At 48.1% G+C, this 20,305-nt stretch overlaps 1 protein-coding gene across 1 annotated transcript in view; it reads left to right on the top strand.

The window, feature by feature from the left end:
- LOC311248624 (dynein regulatory complex protein 11-like) overlaps positions 1 to 20,305 on the top strand; it is a gene marked incomplete at both ends in the record, with an annotated part of 42,990 nt that overhangs the window by 9,750 nt on the left and 12,935 nt on the right. The window contains 8 exons of the mRNA XM_084339480.1: positions 1,768 to 1,890; positions 2,424 to 2,612; positions 2,870 to 2,941; positions 7,572 to 7,777; positions 15,561 to 15,645; positions 15,836 to 15,955; positions 16,647 to 16,722; positions 18,537 to 18,643. Of these exons, the coding sequence (XP_084195606.1) occupies positions 1,768 to 1,890; positions 2,424 to 2,612; positions 2,870 to 2,941; positions 7,572 to 7,777; positions 15,561 to 15,645; positions 15,836 to 15,955; positions 16,647 to 16,722; positions 18,537 to 18,643 (978 nt within the window). The remainder of the gene's footprint in view (positions 1 to 1,767; positions 1,891 to 2,423; positions 2,613 to 2,869; positions 2,942 to 7,571; positions 7,778 to 15,560; positions 15,646 to 15,835; positions 15,956 to 16,646; positions 16,723 to 18,536; positions 18,644 to 20,305) is intronic.

Here is a 20,305-nt window from a genome sequence, read left to right as displayed (position 1 = left end):
ACGTCCACAGCCACTTCACTATACAAGTCCCTCGTGACTGTGGATAGACATGCGGTACCTCCGTTACACATGAAGTGCAGACATAAAACAAGTATACAATGAGCATAAAATAGACAGCAGCAAAATAGACAAATTCAAGGTAAGGCATAGAACATTAAATCACATAGTTTTTCACATTAGGATCTAACATCTTAATAGGCCTCTTTGTTTATGGTTTAATTATCACTGATAGGCCTACTCATAATATAGACAATTACATTAAAAAAAAATTTAATTATGTTTTTGGTAGATTTTTATTTGTTTGTACTACCGGGCAGTCCGGTAGAGGGAGAGAGAGAGGAAGAACGGGAGACAGAGCGGGGGGAAGACATTCGGCAAAGGACGCCGGGTCCGGGATTTGAACCCCAGTCAGCCGCTTTGCGATGCAGTGCGTTACATGGGTCGCCACTTGGGTGCACAACAATTAACATTTTTAATAAAAGAGTAAAATATAATAGACAAGAGTAAAATAGTGCAGTGCAATAAAATAGTTAGTAAAATAGAATAGACAGAATAAAATAATGCAATAGTGCAGTGCCCACGCTTTACAGAACAGTTTAAACAATTACAATTACTGTTTAAACAGTTTAAAACCCAGTCTTTCATAGTTTAAAACCTGATCTACTTACAGTATTTCCTCCTGTTTGATACCCACACAGTTTAAAACCTGACAGTCTTTCTTGCTTGATACCCACACAGCCCAAAACCTGACAGTCTTTCCTCCTGTTTGATACCAGATAGTCTCCTGTTTGATACCCACACAGTTTAACAATCAACATAAATATTTAATTTAATTTAAACCTTTATTTAAACTCGAAAGGCAACTGAGGTTTCCCTCATTTACAGTCACGTCGAGGGTACATACAGAAATAAGCAAAGAAAAGGGCATATAAAATCACACAGCACATAAAATCATAACAATAAGACAACACGGCGAGTAAGGATAAAAGTAGTAAGGATAACAAATTTATTAAAACACATACAACTTGATTGACAAAGGTTGGAGATCAAGGTTTTAAACTCTGCACCAGAGGGGAGAATCTCAAGCTTTAAGGACTGTTGGAGTTCATTCCATGAGCTAGGGGCATCATAGCAAAATGCATATTTACCCTGTTTACGAGCAAACTGGACCTTAAGGACCAGCCAGTCACTAGAATGGGATCCATAGGTACCAACATTCCATTCCAATAATGATTTTGTATAAGGAGGTAGCTTACCAAAAATGGCCTTAAAAATGAACAAATACCAGTGTTTTTTTGCGCCTCTCCATCAGAGAGGACCAACCAACCTTCTTATAAAGGACACAGGGATGAGTGTTGTATCTATCATTATCTGTATGTCATGTATGTCATATATGTTATGATGAATTGAAAATGGGGGACCCTGATGTAAACAAGACGAAAGCCTTTCTCTGGTCTGCATCCCCTTAACAATTGTATTGTACCCATTCTGCAATCTGTTAATACAATTTTAAATCAATCAATCAATTAGTGATGAATCTGAGGGCAAAATAATATACAGAGTCCAGGGATTTAAATATCATAAAGGTGCTGTCTTGGGGGCAGAAGTGACCAGCAGTCCCCGTTCACTTAACATACTTCATAACCAGGCAGGGACTGTAAAGGTTGGCTCATGGTAATGCCCTTCCCCAAAAAAGAAGGAATGCTATATAGATTCTTCAATCGCCACGAAACCATGAGAGCTGTTGTCTTTGATTTCCCCTTATAGGCAGACATAGAGATCCCTATCCCTCGCTATTTCATCAGTGAACGCAGCGAAATGCTACAGGAGCGAAGGGCGATGTTAAAGGACATCCTCAACAGGATGGAAGGTACTCCAGAGAGACCCCAAGTGAGTTCTACACTGGCTACAGTTCAGTCGAGGGAAAAAACAACATACTGTACTTGATCATGTTATTTACTATTTACTTGGTCATTCATTCAAAAATAAGATTACAGTATTTTTACAGTATAATCTACATCAGGGGTTCTCAAATTTCTTTTTATACCACACCCCCATTTTATTTAGGATTCTTTTTGGCGACCCCACACTTAAGGTATCGTGTCATTTCAATGTGGAATTAAGGAATATCAAAATAAAAGCACATGTTTTTGACTTTGATCATGCATATTTATTAGACAATTATATTACAGCACTATGTTATCAATACAAATTTATAAAACGAGGCATATTTAGCCAAAATATGTTGCCAGAACATACAAAAATATATAAAAAAAATTATTTCTTGTATTAAAGAAAATTACTTGCCAATGCGCTGTCACCTACCCACGACCCCACTTTGGGTCGCGACCCGTAGTTTGAGAACCACTGATCTACATATTACTACAGTATCAGTTTACCACTTCTTCTATTGTCCCTGTCAGTCTGTAGCATTAACAATGGACCTGGAGGAGGCGGTTAGGATCATCCAGGTAGCAGAGAGAGCTCGCCAGGGGCGCACCAGGGCCATGTTCATGAAGGAGATCCACAGGGGAAAGGAGAGGCAGAGCTGGGACCGTGACAGGGATCTGGGGGCAGCTGCTATTGACTCGGCTGTGGTCTGCATCCAGAAGGTACTGTGTGCACCGTGCTCATCAGGGGGGGTAGTGTAGCTACATCACTATGTACATCCCCCCTCCCTCCCTCCCTCCCCCCCTCCCTCCCCCCCTCCCTCCCTCCCTCCCTCCCTCCCTCCCTCCCTCCCTCCCTCCCTCCCTCCCTCCCTCCCTAGATACAGATAATCACATGGTTTCATAGACATGAGCTCTGAGATGTACAACTTCTCATTGTACGAGATACAAATGATGACAAATGAAGACTTCATTCTCAGGTGTGGAAAGGCTACATACAGAGGAAGAGGACCTTAAAGGAACGTGAGGAAGAGCTGATATTTCTGGGCATGGTGAGTTAAACAGACGTGACACTGGTTGTCTCTGGTGAGTTAAACAGACGTGACACTGGTTGTGTCTGGTGAGTTAAACAGACGTGACACTGGTTGTCTCTGGTGAGTTAAACAGACGTGACACTGGTTGTGTCTGGTGAGTTAAACAGACATGACACTGGTTGTCTCTGGTGAGTTAAACAGACGTGACACTGGTTGTGTCTGGTGAGTTAAACAGACGTGACACTGGTTGTCTCTGGTGAGTTAAACAGACGTGACACTGGTTGTGTCTGGTGAGTTAAACAGACGTGACACTGGTTGTCTCTGGTGAGTTAAACAGACGTGACACTGGTTGTCTCTGGTGAGTTAAACAGACGTGACACTGGTTGTCTCTGGTGAGTTAAACAGACATGACACTGGTTGTCTCTGGTGAGTTAAACAGACGTGACACTGGTTGTCTCTGGTGAGTTAAACAGACGTGACACTGGTTGTGTCTGGTGAGTTAAACAGACGTGACACTGGTTGTCTCTGGTGAGTTAAACAGACGTGACACTGGTTGTCTCTGGTGAGTTAAACAGACGTGACACTGGTTGTCTCTGGTGAGTTAAACAGACGTGACACTGGTTGTGTCTGGTGAGTTAAACAGACGTGACACTGGTTGTGTCTGGTGAGTTAAACAGACGTGACACTGGTTGTGTCTGGTGAGTTAAACAGACGTGACACTGGTTGTCTCTGGTGAGTTAAACAGACGTGACACTGGTTGTGTCTGGTGAGTTAAACAGACATGACACTGGTTGTCTCTGGTGAGTTAAACAGACATGACACTGATTGTCTCTGGTGAGTTAAACAGACATGACACTGGTTGTCTCTGGTGAGTTAAACAGACGTGACACTGGTTGTGTCTGGTGAGTTAAACAGACGTGACACTGGTTGTCTCTGGTGAGTTAAACAGACGTGACACTGGTTGTCTCTGGTGAGTTAAACAGACACGACACTGGTTGTGTCTGGTGAGTTAAACAGACGTGACACTGGTTGTGTCTGGTGAGTTAAACAGACGTGACACTGGTTGTCTCTGGTGAGTTAAACAGACGTGACACTGGTTGTCTCTGGTGAGTTAAACAGACGTGACACTGGTTGTGTCTGGTGAGTTAAACAGACGTGACACAGGTTGTCTCTGGTGAGTTAAACAGACATGACACTGGTTGTGTCTGGTGAGTTAAACAGACGTGACACTGGTTGTGTCTGGTGAGCTAAACAGACATGACACTGGTTGTGTCTGGTGAGTTAAACAGACGTGACGCTGGTTGTGTCTGGTGAGTTAAACAGACGTGACACTGGTTGTGTCTGGTGAGTTAAACAGACGTGACACTGGTTGTCTCTGGTGAGTTAAACAGACGTGACACTGGTTGTGTCTGGTGAGTTAAACAGACACGACACTGGTTGTCTCTGGTGAGTTAAACAGACGTGACACTGGTTGTCTCTGGTGAGTTAAACAGACGTGACACTGGTTGTCTCTGGTGAGTTAAACAGACGTGACACTGGTTGTCTCTGGTGAGTTAAACAGACGTGACACTGGTTGTGTCTGGTGAGTTAAACAGACATGACACTGGTTGTGTCTGGTGAGTTAAACAGACGTGACGCTGGTTGTGTCTGGTGAGTTAAACAGACGTGACACTGGTTGTCTCTGGTGAGTTAAACAGACATGACACTGGTTGTGTCTGGTGAGTTAAACAGACGTGACACTGGTTGTCTCTGGTGAGTTAAACAGACGTGACACTGGTTGTCTCTGGTGAGTTAAACAGACGTGACACTGGTTGTGTCTGGTGAGTTAAACAGACGTGACACTGGTTGTGTCTGGTGAGTTAAACAGACATGACACTGGTTGTGTCTGGTGAGTTAAACAGACGTGACACTGGTTGTCTCTGGTGAGTTAAACAGACGTGACACTGGTTGTGTCTGGTGAGTTAAACAGACACGACACTGGTTGTCTCTGGTGAGTTAAACAGACATGACACTGGTTGTGTCTGGTGAGTTAAACAGACACGACACTGGTTGTCTCTGGTGAGTTAAACAGACATGACACTGGTTGTCTCTGGTGAGTTAAACAGACGTGACACTGGTTGTCTCTGGTGAGTTAAACAGACGTGACACTGGTTGTCTCTGGTGAGTTAAACAGACGTGACACTGGTTGTCTCTGGTGAGTTAAACAGACGTGACACTGGTTGTCTCTGGTGAGTTAAACAGACGTGACACTGGTTGTGTCTGGTGAGTTAAACAGACGTGACGCTGGTTGTGTCTGGTGAGTTAAACAGACGTGACACTGGTTGTCTCTGGTGAGTTAAACAGACGTGACACTGGTTGTGTCTGGTGAGTTAAACAGACGTGACACTGGTTGTCTCTGGTGAGTTAAACAGACGTGACGCTGGTTGTGTCTGGTGAGTTAAACAGACGTGACACTGGTTGTGTCTGGTGAGTTAAACAGACGTGACACTGGTTGTCTCTGGTGAGTTAAACAGACGTGACACTGGTTGTCTCTGGTGAGTTAAACAGACGTGACGCTGGTTGTGTCTGGTGAGTTAAACAGACGTGACACTGGTTGTCTCTGGTGAGTTAAACAGACGTGACGCTGGTTGTGTCTGGTGAGTTAAACAGACGTGACGCTGGTTGTCTCTGGTGAGTTAAACAGACATGACGCTGGTTGTCTCTGGTGAGTTAAACAGACGTGACACTGGTTGTCTCTGGTGAGTTAAACAGACATGACACTGGTTGTCTCTGGTGAGTTAAACAGACGTGACACTAGTTGTGTCTGGTGAGTTAAACAGACGTGACACTGGTTGTCTCTGGTGAGTTAAACAGACGTGACACTGGTTGTCTCTGGTGAGTTAAACAGACATGACACTGGTTGTCTCTGGTGAGTTAAACAGACGTGACACTAGTTGTGTCTGGTGAGTTAAACAGACGTGACACTGGTTGTCTCTGGTGAGTTAAACAGACATGACACTGGTTGTCTCTGGTGAGTTAAACAGACATGACACTGGTTGTGTCTGGTGAGTTAAACAGACGTGACACTGGTTGTGTCTGGTGAGTTAAACAGACGTGACGCTGGTTGTCTCTGGTGAGTTAAACAGACGTGACACTGGTTGTCTCTGGTGAGTTAAACAGACATGACACTGGTTGTGTCTGGTGAGTTAAACAGACGTGACACTGGTTGTCTCTGGTGAGTTAAACAGACATGACACTGGTTGTGTCTGGTGAGTTAAACAGACGTGACGCTGGTTGTCTCTGGTGAGTTAAACAGACATGACACTGGTTGTCTCTGGTGAGTTAAACAGACGTGACACTGGTTGTGTCTGGTGAGTTAAACAGACGTGACACTGGTTGTGTCTGGTGAGTTAAACAGACGTGACACTGGTTGTCTCTGGTGAGTTAAACAGACGTGACACTGGTTGTGTCTGGTGAGTTAAACAGACGTGACACTGGTTGTGTCTGGTGAGTTAAACAGACATGACGCTGGTTGTGTCTGGTGAGTTAAACAGACGTGACACTGGTTGTCTCTGGTGAGTTAAACAGACATGACACTGGTTGTCTCTGGTGAGTTAAACAGACGTGACACTGGTTGTGTCTGGTGAGTTAAACAGACGTGACGCTGGTTGTCTCTGGTGAGTTAAACAGACGTGACACTGGTTGTCTCTGGTGAGTTAAACAGACATGACACTGGTTGTGTCTGGTGAGTTAAACAGACGTGACACTGGTTGTCTCTGGTGAGTTAAACAGACGTGACACTGGTTGTGTCTGGTGAGTTAAACAGACGTGACGCTGGTTGTCTCTGGTGAGTTAAACAGACATGACACTGGTTGTCTCTGGTGAGTTAAACAGACGTGACACTGGTTGTGTCTGGTGAGTTAAACAGACGTGACACTGGTTGTGTCTGGTGAGTTAAACAGACGTGACACTGGTTGTCTCTGGTGAGTTAAACAGACGTGACACTGGTTGTGTCTGGTGAGTTAAACAGACGTGACACTGGTTGTGTCTGGTGAGTTAAACAGACATGACGCTGGTTGTGTCTGGTGAGTTAAACAGACGTGACACTGGTTGTCTCTGGTGAGTTAAACAGACATGACACTGGTTGTCTCTGGTGAGTTAAACAGACGTGACACTGGTTGTGTCTGGTGAGTTAAACAGACGTGACACTGGTTGTGTCTGGTGAGTTAAACAGACACGACACTGGTTGTCTCTGGGCGTGGTCAACGTAGACTCACAAAGTTCTTTAAAAAACATAAATGTATGTTTTTGCATAGTATAGTTAGTATAGTTACATATAGCATAAATGTATATTGTATAGCATATTGTATAGTAGTGTATATAGGACTCATTACCTTTCATTCGTAAGCTTAGCATTGTATAGTATTTTATATTAGTACCTTTTATCATGTCTATTTATTATCTATTTTATTTGTATTTCTTTGCACAATCAAGGCGGGCATGGCCACCTTCATTTCACTACATGTCTCGTGTATGTATGTGACGAATAAATCTCTTAAATAAATCTCTTGAAGTTCCATCAACACGCAGTCTTGCACTCTCCATCATTTGTATACATTGTTAGACAGACACTGTATCCTAGAGACGCTGTATGAATGTCTTCTCTCAGGCTTTGGACCCAAAGCAGCAGCAGCCCGCCCCTGCCACCACCTCCGCCCAGGCTACCAAAGCTCGCAGACGGAGTAAACAGGGAGAGAACGAGGAGGAATACCAGGAGTCCATGGTGGCCATCACCAGAAACCTGCGAGATGTGGAGGGGCCGGGCATGAAGGAGACCATGCAAGAGCAGATCCGGCAGTGGTTCTTTGCATGTCGGTAAGATCGTACAGAGAGGTTAACAGAGGCCGACCAGTGACCGAAAGGTTTCTGGTTTGAATCCCAGGCACTGGCAGAATGATGAGTCAGTGACTGAAGGGTGGCTGGTGACCACAGTCTGCCTACGTGCCCTTGAGCAAAAGGCTCCAGGGGAACTGCAACTGTGGGGCGACCCCCTGTGTGCTCTGACATCTCGTGAAATACACAAGTGTAAGTTACCATGTGTATCTAGGAGGGATATATGCAGAATAAATACACTGCAATTGCCTTATGGACATTGACAATAAAAAAAAAATGTAGTCCAAGTTCAAGTTCAAGTTTCTTTAATAGTTGTCATACAGAATACTTTTATACAAAATGCTTCTTTCTGTTACGCTCCAGAGACTGTGCTAGACAAAAGATAAGTATGAAATAAAATAGTATAGCATGTAAAAATAGAAGTAAAAAATAGAAGTCACGTACGTAGACACAGTGTTCAGTATATACATGCAGAATAGAAGTAACTGAGTTACCATACAATATACAATATACTATGCAATATACTAATATACAATATACTATATAGTGCAAAGCAGAAATGGGATGAGGTACAATTTAGGTACAATTTACAGTAAGGTGTACTGAGGTATGGGTTGTAGTGCAAAGCCTTTACCAATAAATATAAAGTGTGTTTAGGTGTTCTAAAGTGTGGAGAGTGGGTGCTGCAGTGTGTTGTTTGTTTAAAGTGAGTGTGTGCGTGTGGATGTTGTTATGGTTTGACACCGACCCCAAACGCTAACGACACAAAGAGAGTTGTTTCAGAGTTGCCAAAAACTAGGGCTTGTTTTATTTCACAAAATAGCAGCAAGAACTTGGTTGAAAACAAACAAAGACTGGGATACAAGCATTAGAAGAATGTTGCTGCTCTGCAGCTTCTCCCGGGAAGGTTCGTCTGAGGAATCTGACAGTGACGTCAGAGCCGCTCTGCAAAATCCTCTCGGCAGCTCTCCGAGGTGGTAACGGGACAGAGAGAGAGAGAGAGAGAGAGCGGGTTAGCTCAGAGTACAGTTGGGAACAGAACAGGTGACAGGAGAAGTGACTTGTCCCAAAACAGGTAATCCAAGTGACTGAATCTTCGGTGTAAATACACACTGTGAGCAATGTCCCAACAACAATCCAAGTGATAGAATCTTCGGTGCGAATACACACAGTGAGCGATGTCCCAATAATAATCCAAGTGATAATATCTTCGGTGTGAATACACACAGTGAGCAAAGTTCAAGCAAATATTATCCCAAATGAACAATCCAAAAAGCAGGCACAGGGTGAGTGACAGACCGAACAAAAAGCAGGATCTCTTCAGTGTCTACACACACGAAAAACGATAGGGACAAAAGACTGTCTTGCAAAACTCACCCAGGCGCTGTGCGTAAAGAGAGCAGGATCAAACAGGGCGAGCGCGTCGTTACGGGGAACGGGTTGTCCAAGCGGAATACTTCTTGAGTGTCCTGGGAGGCAAAGCACAGGGAAAACAGCAGGCAAGGAAGGAACGGCAAATGCTGATAATATATCAAAACGATCCAACAACACTTGATGGGGAATCGGGGTATATATAATCAAAAGGAATGCTTAATGACAAGCTGTGACAGCTGCGGGATGAGATTGACAAGCGTGTGGTTGGGGAAGCACCAATCAAACGGCGTCTACAGGAAGAAGCGTGTGAAGAGGAGAATGCAATTAATTAACTGAAAACTTAAAGGAACAGAGCGAGTAGGCTTAAAGGAACAGAGCGAGTAGGTGAGCAGCGGACAAAACCTCACAGTACCCCCCCCCTCCACGGGAGCCACCCGGCGACCAGGCCGACCTGGCTCGTCCGGATGGGCACGATGGAAGTCCGTGATCAGGCCGGGATCCACGATGAGCTGTCGGGAGACCCAGCTCCGCTCCTCCGGGCCGTAACCCTCCCAGTCCACCAGGTACTGGAACCCCCGACCCCGCCGTCGAACGCCCATCAACCGGCGGACCTGCCACTGGGGGTGACCATCCACCATCTCGGGAGGCGGAGGATCAGGAGCTGGAGGCATCAGGGGACTGAGGGAGACAGGCTTAACCCGGGAGACATGGAAAACGGGGTGAATGTGCATGGACGCAGGATGTTTCAGACGCAGAGCCGCCGGACTGAGTACCTTCAGAACCTCGAAAGGTCCGACGAAACGGGGGTTAAGCTTCTTGGCCGAGGACCGAAGCGGGAGGTCCTTCGCGGAAAGCCACACCCTCTGCCCAGGGTGGTAAGTCGGCGCAGGAACCCGGCGCCGGTCGGCCCCACGACAGGCGCGCTCAGATGTCCGGAGCAGCGCGGTCCTGGTGATCTCCCAGACCCGTCGGCAGCGGTCGAGGTGGACCTGCACGGAGGGAACTGCCACCTCCGTCTCCTGTGCGGGGAAAAGAGGGGGTTGGTAGCCCAGGGAAACCTCAAATGGTGAGAGGCCGGTGGCGGAACTGACCATGGAGTTGATGGAGTACTCGACCCAGGGAAGGAAACGGCTCCAGGAAGCTGGTCTCTCGGCTGCCACACACACCGAAGAGCAGACTCCACGCTCTGGTTCATCCTCTCCGTTTGTCCGTTAGTCTGGGGATGATAACCAGAGGAAAGACTGACCGTCGCCCCCAATTCCTTGCAAAAAGCCTGCCATACCTGGGAGGTGAACTGGGGCCCCCGGTCAGAGACGATGTCCTGGGGAAAACCATGAAGGCGGAACACGTGGTGAGTCAGGAGGTCCGCCGTCTCGGTCGCCGAGGGAAGCTTGGAAAGGGCCACGAGGTGAACCCCCTTGCTGAATCGATCCACCACGGTCAGAAGGCAAGTGTTCCCCTGGGAGGAGGGAAGACCTGTGACGAAGTCTAGCGCCACATGTGACCAAGGACGGCTCGGAACGGGAAGTGGCTGTAACAGCCCGGAGGGTGCCTGGTGCGAGGCCTTGCTGCGGGCACAGACCGCGCAGGCCAATACGAACTCCTTGACGTCGTTCCACATGGTGGGCCACCAGAAACGATGAGCCAGGAAGGAGAACGTGCGATGAACGCCCGGGTGGCAGGCGAACTGGCTGGTATGGCCCCACAGCAGCACCCGGGACCGGACAGAGTCGGGGACGAAGAGACGATGAATCGGAACGTTGCTTGGAGCACGCTGGAAGCGTAGGGCACGTCTAACCACCCCCTCGATGCCCAAGGTGATGGCTCCAACCACCCTGGCCTCCGGGAGGATGGGAGTCGGGTCCTCAGAGGGTGGAGCCCCCTTGGAGTGTAACCGGGACAGGGAGTCGGCCTTCGTGTTGCGGGAACCAGGACGAAAAGTCAGCGAGAAGTCGAACCGACTGAGGAAGCTGGCCCATCTCGCCTGCCGACCGTTGAGGCGCTTGGAAGCGCGGATGAACGTCAGGTTCTTGTGGTCCGTCCAGATGGTAAATGGCTCCTCGGCCCCCTCAAGCCAATGACGCCACTCCTCCAAAGCAGCCACGACCGCCAGCAGCTCCCGATTGCCGGTGTCGTAGTTCCTCTCGGCAGGGAGGAACCGACGCGAGTAGAAGGCGCAAGGATGTACCTTCTGGTCCGTTGCCGAACGCTGGGATAAGACAGCCCCCAGTCCAGTATCCGAGGCGTCCACCTCAACGATGAACTGTCTCTTGGGGTCAGGGTGGAGCAAGATCGGGGCGGAAGTGAACCTCTTCTTGAGGGAGCGGAACGCAGCACATGCCGCTGGGGACCAGTCGAACGGCAGGGCGGGAGAGGTCAGTCTGGTAAGTGGCTCCGCCACTTGACTGTAGTTCCGGATGAACCTTCGGTAGAAGTTGGCGAACCCGAGGAAACTCTGTAACTCCTTCCGAGTGGTGGGTTCAGGCCATTCCTCCACAGCTTGGATCTTGCGAGGATCCGCTCGGGTCAAGCCCTTCTCCACGATGAAGCCCAGGTAGTCGACGGAGTCGGAGTGGAAACAGCACTTCTCCGCCTTGACGAAGAGCCGATTGTGGAGGAGGCGCTCCAGCACACGGCGGACATGCTGGATGTGCTCCTCGAGGGTCTTGGAGAAGATGAGGATGTCGTCCAGGTACACCACCACAAACACCTCCAGCATGTCACGAAGGACGTCGTTCATGAGCGCCTGGAATACCGCCGGGGCGTTGGTGAGGCCGAACGGCATCACCAGGTACTCGTAGTGGCCCCTGGGGGTCTTGAAGGCGGTCTTCCATTCATCGCCCTCACGGATACGGACAAGATGGTAGGCACTCCGGAGGTCCAGCTTGGTAAAGACGGTAGCCTGGGTGAGAGGTTCGAAGGTGGAGTTCATGAGAGGAAGAGGGTACTTGTTCTTGATGGTGATCTCGTTGAGCTGGCGATAGTCGATGCAGGGTCGAAGGTCCCCGTCCTTCTTCCCAACAAAGAAGAAACCGGCCGCCACCGGGGAGGAGGAAGGCCGAATGAGTCCTGCTTCCAAGGACTCAGAGATGTACTGATCCATCGCCTTCTTCTCCGGAACGGTCAGACTGTAGAGGCGGCTGCCGGGAAGGGGAGCCCCTTGGCGGAGGTCGATGGCGCAGTCGTAAGGACGGTGGGGTGGAAGGGCCTGAGCCCTGGACTTACTGAAAACCTCCAAGAGGTCGTGGTACTCGGGGGGTATGGATGAAGAGTCCGGAGGCGACTCACCAGCGGGCCTCCGGGGCGGGGGACAGGACGCCGCCTGTAGACACTGGGCGTGACAGGAGGAGCTCCAGCCCTTGATGGTACCGGAGGACCAGGCGATGTGGGGCTCGTGCAGCGCGAGCCAGGGCCTACCCAGGACCACCGGGACAAGAGGGGATCGGGTGATAAGGAACTGGATTCTCTCAACGTGGTTCCCAGCGATGGTCAGCACGACTGGGCAGGTGCGTTGAGAGATGTCGGCCAGGCGGTGTTGGTCCAATGCGAAGATCTCCAAAGGCCTCACTAGGTCCTCAAGTGGAATGTTGGCCCGGGTAGCAAACTCGAAGTCGAGGAAACTCTCGTCTGCCCCAGAGTCGATGAGTGCCTCCACCGTGGCCCGTTGGTCCGCCCAGGCCAGGGTGACGCTCATCAGATGGCCAGGTGGTGCGCGGCTCTGGGAATGAGAAAAACGGCTCACCAGGATTTCCCGGGGTCTCGGCGAGCCTGGTCTTTTGGCCGGGTGGGGCAGTTGGCGATTCGGTGTCCCTCCCGACCGCAGTAGAGGCAGAGACCGGACCTGTACCTCGCCTCACGTTCATCCTGGCTCAGATGAGAGCGTCCCAGCTGCATGGGTTCCTCCTCGCGAACCGAACGGGAGGGTAAGCTACCACCAGTCGTGTTGAGGGCAGGGCGACCAGCAGTAACGTCATGAGTACGGGGGGTCCGGAGTCCCTCAGGAGGTACCTGTCGGGTCCTCTCACGCCTTCTCTCCTGGAGGCGTCCGTCGATGCGAATGGCGAGGCTGAACAGGTCCTCGAGGGAGTCAGGCTCCTCCCGGGTCGCGAGCTGGTCCCTGACTGCGTCACTGAGCCCCCTCATGAAGGTTAGGCGAAGTGCTGGGTCGTTCCAACCACTCTCCACCTACGCCAGTCGAAACTCCAGGACGTAGTCTGTTACCCCGCCGCTCCCCTGTCGGAAGGTACCCAACCGGGCTCCAGGGTCCAGACCACGGGCTGGATGGTGGAACACCCTGCGGAGCTCAGCCACGAAGTCTGGATAGGAGAAACAAAAATCTGCATCCATTGCCCAGGAGGAAGTGACCCACTGGGCTGCCCGGCCTGAGAGCAAGTTTGTCATATAGGCCACTCGGGCTCCTTCTGAAGTGAATCGACTGGGTTGATGACGGAAAACCAACTCACATTGCATGATGAATGTGGCACACTCCTCGGGATTGCCGTCGAACAGCCGTGGGACGGAGAGACGGGGTTCCCGAGGTGCGGGATTGGGAAGCGCGGGGCCTGCTGGGGCTGCGGGGGATGCTCCTGCCAATGCTCCTGAAGGAAGTGGGGGTACAAGTAAAGCGTTAACGGTGTCGCTCAGCGTGTGAAGATGAAGGAGTATACTTGACTGTTGTCCTGCCAGAGCGGCCAGGGACCCTTGAATAGGCTGGACCTGTTCCCTGAGTTCATGCACCGCAGCCGCAGCCCTCTCTAGTTGGTGACTGTGATCCTTGGTCAACTCGATCTGACCAGCTAGTGCTGTTCTGACTCTCTCTGTGTCGGCTGGGGTCGTCATATTGGTTGGATCGTAATGTTATGGTTTGACACCGACCCCAAACGCTAACGACACAAAGAGAGTTGTTTCAGAGTTGCCAAAAACTAGGGCTTGTTTTATTTCACAAAATAGCAGCAAGAACTTGGTTGAAAACAAACAAAGACTGGGATACAAGCATTAGAAGAATGTTGCTGCTCTGCAGCTTCTCCCGGGAAGGTTCGTCTGAGGAATCTGACAGTGACGTCAGAGCCGCTCTGCAGAATCCTCTCGGCAGCTCTCCGAGGTGGTAACGGGACAGAGAGAGAGAGAGAGAGAGCGGGTTAGCTCAGAGTACAGTTGGGAACAGAACAGGTGACAGGAGAAGTGACTTGTCCCAAAACAGGTAATCCAAGTGACTGAATTTTCGGTGTAAATACACACTGTGAGCAATGTCCCAACAACAATCCAAGTGATAGAATCTTCGGTGCGAATACACACAGTGAGCGATGTCCCAATAATAATCCAAGTGATAATATCTTCGGTGTGAATACACACAGTGAGCAAAGTTCAAGCAAATATTATCCCAAATGAACAATCCAAAAAGCAGGCACAGGGTGAGTGACAGACCGAACAAAAAGCAGGATCTCTTCAGTGTCTACACACACGAAAAACGATAGGGACAAAAGACTGTCTTGCAAAACTCACCCAGGCGCTGTGCGTAAAGAGAGCAGGATCAAACAGGGCGAGCGCGTCGTTACGGGGAACGGGTTGTCCAAGCGGAATACTTCTTGAGTGTCCTGGGAGGCAAAGCACAGGGAAAACAGCAGGCAAGGAAGGAACGGCAAATGCTGATAATATATCAAAACGATCCAACAACACTTGATGGGGAATCGGGGTATATATAATCAAAAGGAATGCTTAATGACAAGCTGTGACAGCTGCGGGATGAGATTGACAAGCGTGTGGTTGGGGAAGCACCAATCAAACGGCGTCTACAGGAAGAAGCGTGTGAAGAGGAGAATGCAATTAATTAACTGAAAACTTAAAGGAACAGAGCGAGTAGGCTTAAAGGAACAGAGCGAGTAGGTGAGCAGCGGACAAAACCTCACAGATGTGTGTGTTGTGAGTGCATTTGATGGTTGTTGCATAGTGTTATTGTTCGTTGAGCAACCTGATGGCCTGGGGATAGAAGCTTCTTCTGAGTCTTTCTGTGCTTGCCATGAGACTCCGGTATCGCTTGCCTGACCGCAGCAGTTCAAAGAGGCAGTTGTTTGGGTGGCTGGAGTCCTTGATAATTCTCTTAGCCTTACCCCTGCACCGCTTGTTGTAAATGTTCTGGAGAGTGGGGAGCCCCCCTCCAATTGTGCGTTCGGCTGAACGTGCCACTCTCTGTAGTCTGTAGTCTGCTAGTCCTCTTTTTACACAGAGCATTTCCCCAATCAGGGTGATTTTGATTAAAATATGTTGATGATCCAATCCAATCCATCCAATCCAACTTAATTTATAAAGCGCTTTAACAGCCACAGGGGCACAAAGTGCTGATACGTTGATGGTTATATAATGTATCATTCTTTCCTGCACGTTTGACTTCTAGTGATGCAACAGGATCTTTTCCAGACTACCCAGAGCAAGAGGCCGGAGGCTCCACTCTTCTCTTCGCAGAGAAAACCCCCCAGGAGGTACAGTACAGCATCTATCTCCCATCACACAGTCAAACTATAGTTCACAGCCTGCTTGTACAGTAGTTCAAATCTGTATTACATTATCATCGCAGACATCTTGGTAGGCAAAGATGTATAAAAAATAATCAGTCAATCAAATCGACAGGTGATCATTAAATGACAGTGATGCAACTATGCTTTGTTTCAGTTAATGGAGGAATTAGCTGCAAAGGAGGAGGAGGAGGACGTCAACAACAAACCAAAGGGCAAAGAAGAGAAGAAGGAACAAGGAAAGAAAGGAAAGGACAAAGGGAAGGGAGGAGAAGAGGTGGGTTGTTCTGGAATTGTGTTGTTTTCAATCATGTTTGTATTATGTATTATGTTGTATTATGAATTCTGAACAATATAAAGATCTAAAGCATTTATAAGGCTGATTACTATGACCACACAAATCCACTGTTTATAAAGTTATGAAATGTAATGATTTGGTTTATTATACATTTTATTTTTTTCCCAATACAGGAAAGCAAATATGATTTGAGAGACGTTTGTAAGTTTACTGTTCAAAAAGCTAAGAAAGGGATTACAAGGAGATGTATTTCTATTGTTGAGGTTAACTTGTGGAACAATGCTGATATACATTTAAGAATTAGTCATTTGCTTTTGCTTATCCAAAAAATGGTTTGTATAGATATTATTGAAGGTTACAAATCTGAATAAGTTGTATTTTGTCAATTTTTTGGTTTCCGTTTTGGAGGCTTAAGAATACAGGACAGGCATGTATAAGTGTTATGCTTCAGCCTGTACCTTTTCTGTCACTGCCAAAATCAAAGACTGTTGACAGTCTGCATATTGCATATTGTATTGTGTGTGATGACTGAATACAAAAACGACTAATACTACTATTACTAAATAAGAGGATTTAACTCAATCGAATCAACCATAATGTGATCAGGTAGAGATTGCAATGCAGTGCGTGTTTAGATGGACCGGCGTAACCTTCTACTGAACCACAGGGGGAGGAGGAGGCAGGGTTGAAGATGCTGCCCTCTGCTCTCCTGTCTGATTTGGAAGTGGGACACAAGACCTTTGTGGGTAAGCTCCATAAAAAACCTCATACTATAGCTCTACAAACAAGGTACGCACTCCTATCTTTTAAAGCGTGGCATTGCTACAACGGGACCCGTCTAATGGCTGGCGCCCAATGTGTTAAAGGTTAAGAGTTACAGTAGAATGGTTCCCCCTATCTGACGATGCTTAAAGGTTAGGAGTTAGAATGGTCCCCCCTATCTGACGATGCTTAAAGGTTAGGAGTTACAGTAGAATGGTTCGCCGTATCTCACAATGCTTAAAGGTGTGGTAACATTGACTGTGTATTTCATAATCCATATGTGTGTATAATTAGAAAACCACAATGCAAAAGTCTGGTGTGCCATAAGGAGTGATACTAGCGTGACAGGAAACAGGTAAAACTGTTTGAGCCCCTATGAAACCCCTGCTGTGTTGAACTGTATTCAGGAGACAGTCAACAAACCCCCACACAAACAGATGTACTTAACTACTTAGAACAGAAGGAACAGTCACTCAACCCCCACTCAAGCAATGGCTAATCTATAGAACAAACAACACCTTTCCACAGGGACAGTTGCACCAAAAAGCAGAAGGCTAAATGAAACAATTATAGATTAGAGACAAAACGCACTGTTACATCATCACTGAAAACTGCAAATATCTGTAATAATGGTTAAATACAAATAATGCCTTAAGTACATATGACTAGAATGATTAGATCTTCCCACGCACAGAGTGGGAACCTCAAGTTGACTTTATGTTAATGTACCTCACACCCCCCGTAGGAGTCAAGAGGACAGCTGGTCTGAACGAGGGCAGACCAGCACAAACAAGATTATATTAATTAAACTGACTTATTTGATAAAAGGATTTAAATGTCATTTAGAATGTCACCTGAGTATGCAATTTGGTATCAAAAGGTAAACAAAAGAGTAAAACTGTGATAATACTGGAAGAGTGTAATTCATATACACTGGAAATACTTTGTAAAAGTTTATGGGAATTACCCCTCTGTCCAACTGAGAAGACCACAGCCCAAAGGAGGGGGCGGACGGCCCCCAGAAGACAAACCTGATTGGAACCCAAGAAACAGAAGAAAGCCTGTTTTTAGAATCAAGAACCAATTGGAACAGAACGCCATATATATATATATATATATATATATATATATATAATATAACTGATTGGCTATGAATCAAGTCAACTTGTGACATCATTTTGAGTATAAAAAGGAAAACTCATTGTTAAGCATCCAGAGAATGCTGTTGTCTTGCATGTGAGTAAATCATGGAAAAACCACTGTTGTTTAGTTTAGTGTAACATGTACAGATCCCTATCTGTTGACCAGGTTTACTCATGTGGAATGCTCAGTAGATTCTCTCTTCATTTGATAAACATGACTACTGTTTTATGTACAGACTGGGTTTGATGTGCAAACCTTATCAATAATTTTGTACAACATGTTTTGATGTACTATGAAATGATCCCTGTATGTAAACAACAACATTTAATTTCACTCTGAGCCCAGAGGCAAATAAATCATGAGTTTTAACTATAGCTCTATTGTCTGGCTGCACAGTTTATTTCTCTACTGGCTATATTTGAAGTCAGATGAGAGGAACCATTCTCCTTCTCTCCCTCTAGTTGGCAACCTCAATGCACTGTAAATAACCTTAGAAATGTATAGAATATACGACAAAGGTTAGGATTTACCGTAGAATGGTTCCCCCTATCTGACGGTGCTTAAAGGTTAGGGTTAGGGTTAGAATGGGCATCGGCAGTGAAGAGTTTGTGTCGCTGCCTCCCTGACCTCAACTGAACGTGTCTTTTATCATCAGATGTGTGGCAGAACCGTGAGGAGTCGAGCAACTACAGCCAGAGGCATGAAGCCGAGCTGGTCAAGGAGGAAAAAAGGAAAGAGATTGAGGCAGAGATCCGCGTGCAGGTAATGCTGCGCCTGTGGATACACGGACTACAGGATAACAGCACAGTGGCTCAGGAGGTAGAGCGGTCTAGAGACAGTGGCTCAGGAGGTAGAGCTGGTCTAGAGACAGTGTCTCAGGAGGTAGAGCGGTCTAGAGACAGTGGCTCAGGAGGTAGAGCGGTCTAGAGACAGTGTCTCAGGAGGTAGAGCTGGTCTAGAGACAGTGTCTCAGGAGGTAGAGCTGGTCTAGAGACAGTGTCTCAGGAGGTAGAGCTGGTCTAGAGACAGTGTCTCAGGAGGTAGAGCGGTCTAGAGACAGTGTCTCAGGAGGTAGAGCGGTCTAGAGACAGTGGCTCAGGAGGTAGAGCTGGTCTAGAGACAGTGTCTCAGGAGGTAGAGCGGTCTAGAGACAGTGTCTCAGGAGGTAGAGCTGGTCTAGAGACAGTGGCTCAGGAGGTAGAGCTGGTCTAGAGACAGTGTCTCAGGAGGTAGAGCTGGTCTAGAGACAGTGGCTCAGGAGGTAGAGCTGGTCTAGAGACAGTGGCTCAGGAGGTAGAGCTGGTCTAGAGACAGTGGCTCAGGAGGTAGAGCTGGTCTAGAGACAGTGGCTCAGGAGGTAGAGCTGGTCTAGAGACAGTGTCTCAGGAGGTAGAGCTGGTCTAGAGACAGTGGCTCAGGAGGTAGAGCGGTCTAGATACAGTGTCTCAGGAGGTAGAGCTGGTCTAGAGACAGTGGCTCAGGAGGTAGAGCTGGTCTAGAGACAGTGGCTCAGGAGGTAGAGCGGTCTAGAGACAGTGGCTCAGGAGGTAGAGCGGTCTAGAGACAGTGGCTCAGGAGGTAGAGCTGGTCTAGAGACAGTGGCTCAGGAGGTAGAGCTGGTCTAGAGACAGTGGCTCAGGAGGTAGAGCTGGTCTAGAGACAGTGGCTCAGGATGTAGAGCTGGTCTAGAGACAGTGTCTCGGGAGGTAGAGCTGGTCTAGAGACAGTGTCTCAGGAGGTAGAGTGGTCTAGAGACAGTGGCTCAGGAGGTAGAGCTGGTCTAGAGACAGTGGCTCAGGAGGTAGAGCGGTCTAGAGACAGTGGCTCAGGAGGTAGAGCGGTCTAGAGACAGTGGCTCAGGAGGTAGAGCTGGTCTAGAGACAGTGTCTCAGGAGGTAGAGCTGGTCTAGAGACAGTGGCTCAGGAGGTATAGCTGGTCTAGAGACAGTGGCTCAGGAGGTAGAGCAGTCTAGAGACAGTGGCTCAGGAGGTAGAGCGGTCTAGAGACAGTGTCTCAGGAGGTAGAGCTGGTCTAGAGACAGTGTCTCAGGAGGTAGAGCTGGTCTAGAGACAGTGGCTCAGGAGGTAGAGCTGGTCTAGAGACAGTGTCTCAGGAGGTAGAGCTGGTCTAGATACAGTGTCTCAGGAGGTAGAGCGGTCTAGAGACAGTGTCTCAGGAGGTAGAGCTGGTCTAGAGACAGTGGCTCAGGAGGTAGTGCGGTCTAGAGACAGTGGCTCAGGAGGTAGAGCTGGTCTAGAGACAGTGGCTCAGGAGGTAGAGCGGTCTAGATACAGTGGCTCAGGAGGTAGAGCTGGTCTAGAGACAGTGGCTCAGGAGGTAGAGCGGTCCAGAGACAGTGTCTCAGGAGGTAGAGCTGGTCTAGAGACAGTGGCTCAGGAGGTAGAGCGGTCTAGAGACAGTGG

This window comes from Notolepis coatsorum, assembly GCF_963971535.1.
Source record: "Notolepis coatsorum genome assembly, contig: SCAFFOLD_286, whole genome shotgun sequence".
NCBI classification, from domain to species: Eukaryota; Metazoa; Chordata; class Actinopteri; order Aulopiformes; family Paralepididae; genus Notolepis; species Notolepis coatsorum.
This window is presented reverse-complemented; position numbering and strand designations above follow the sequence as displayed.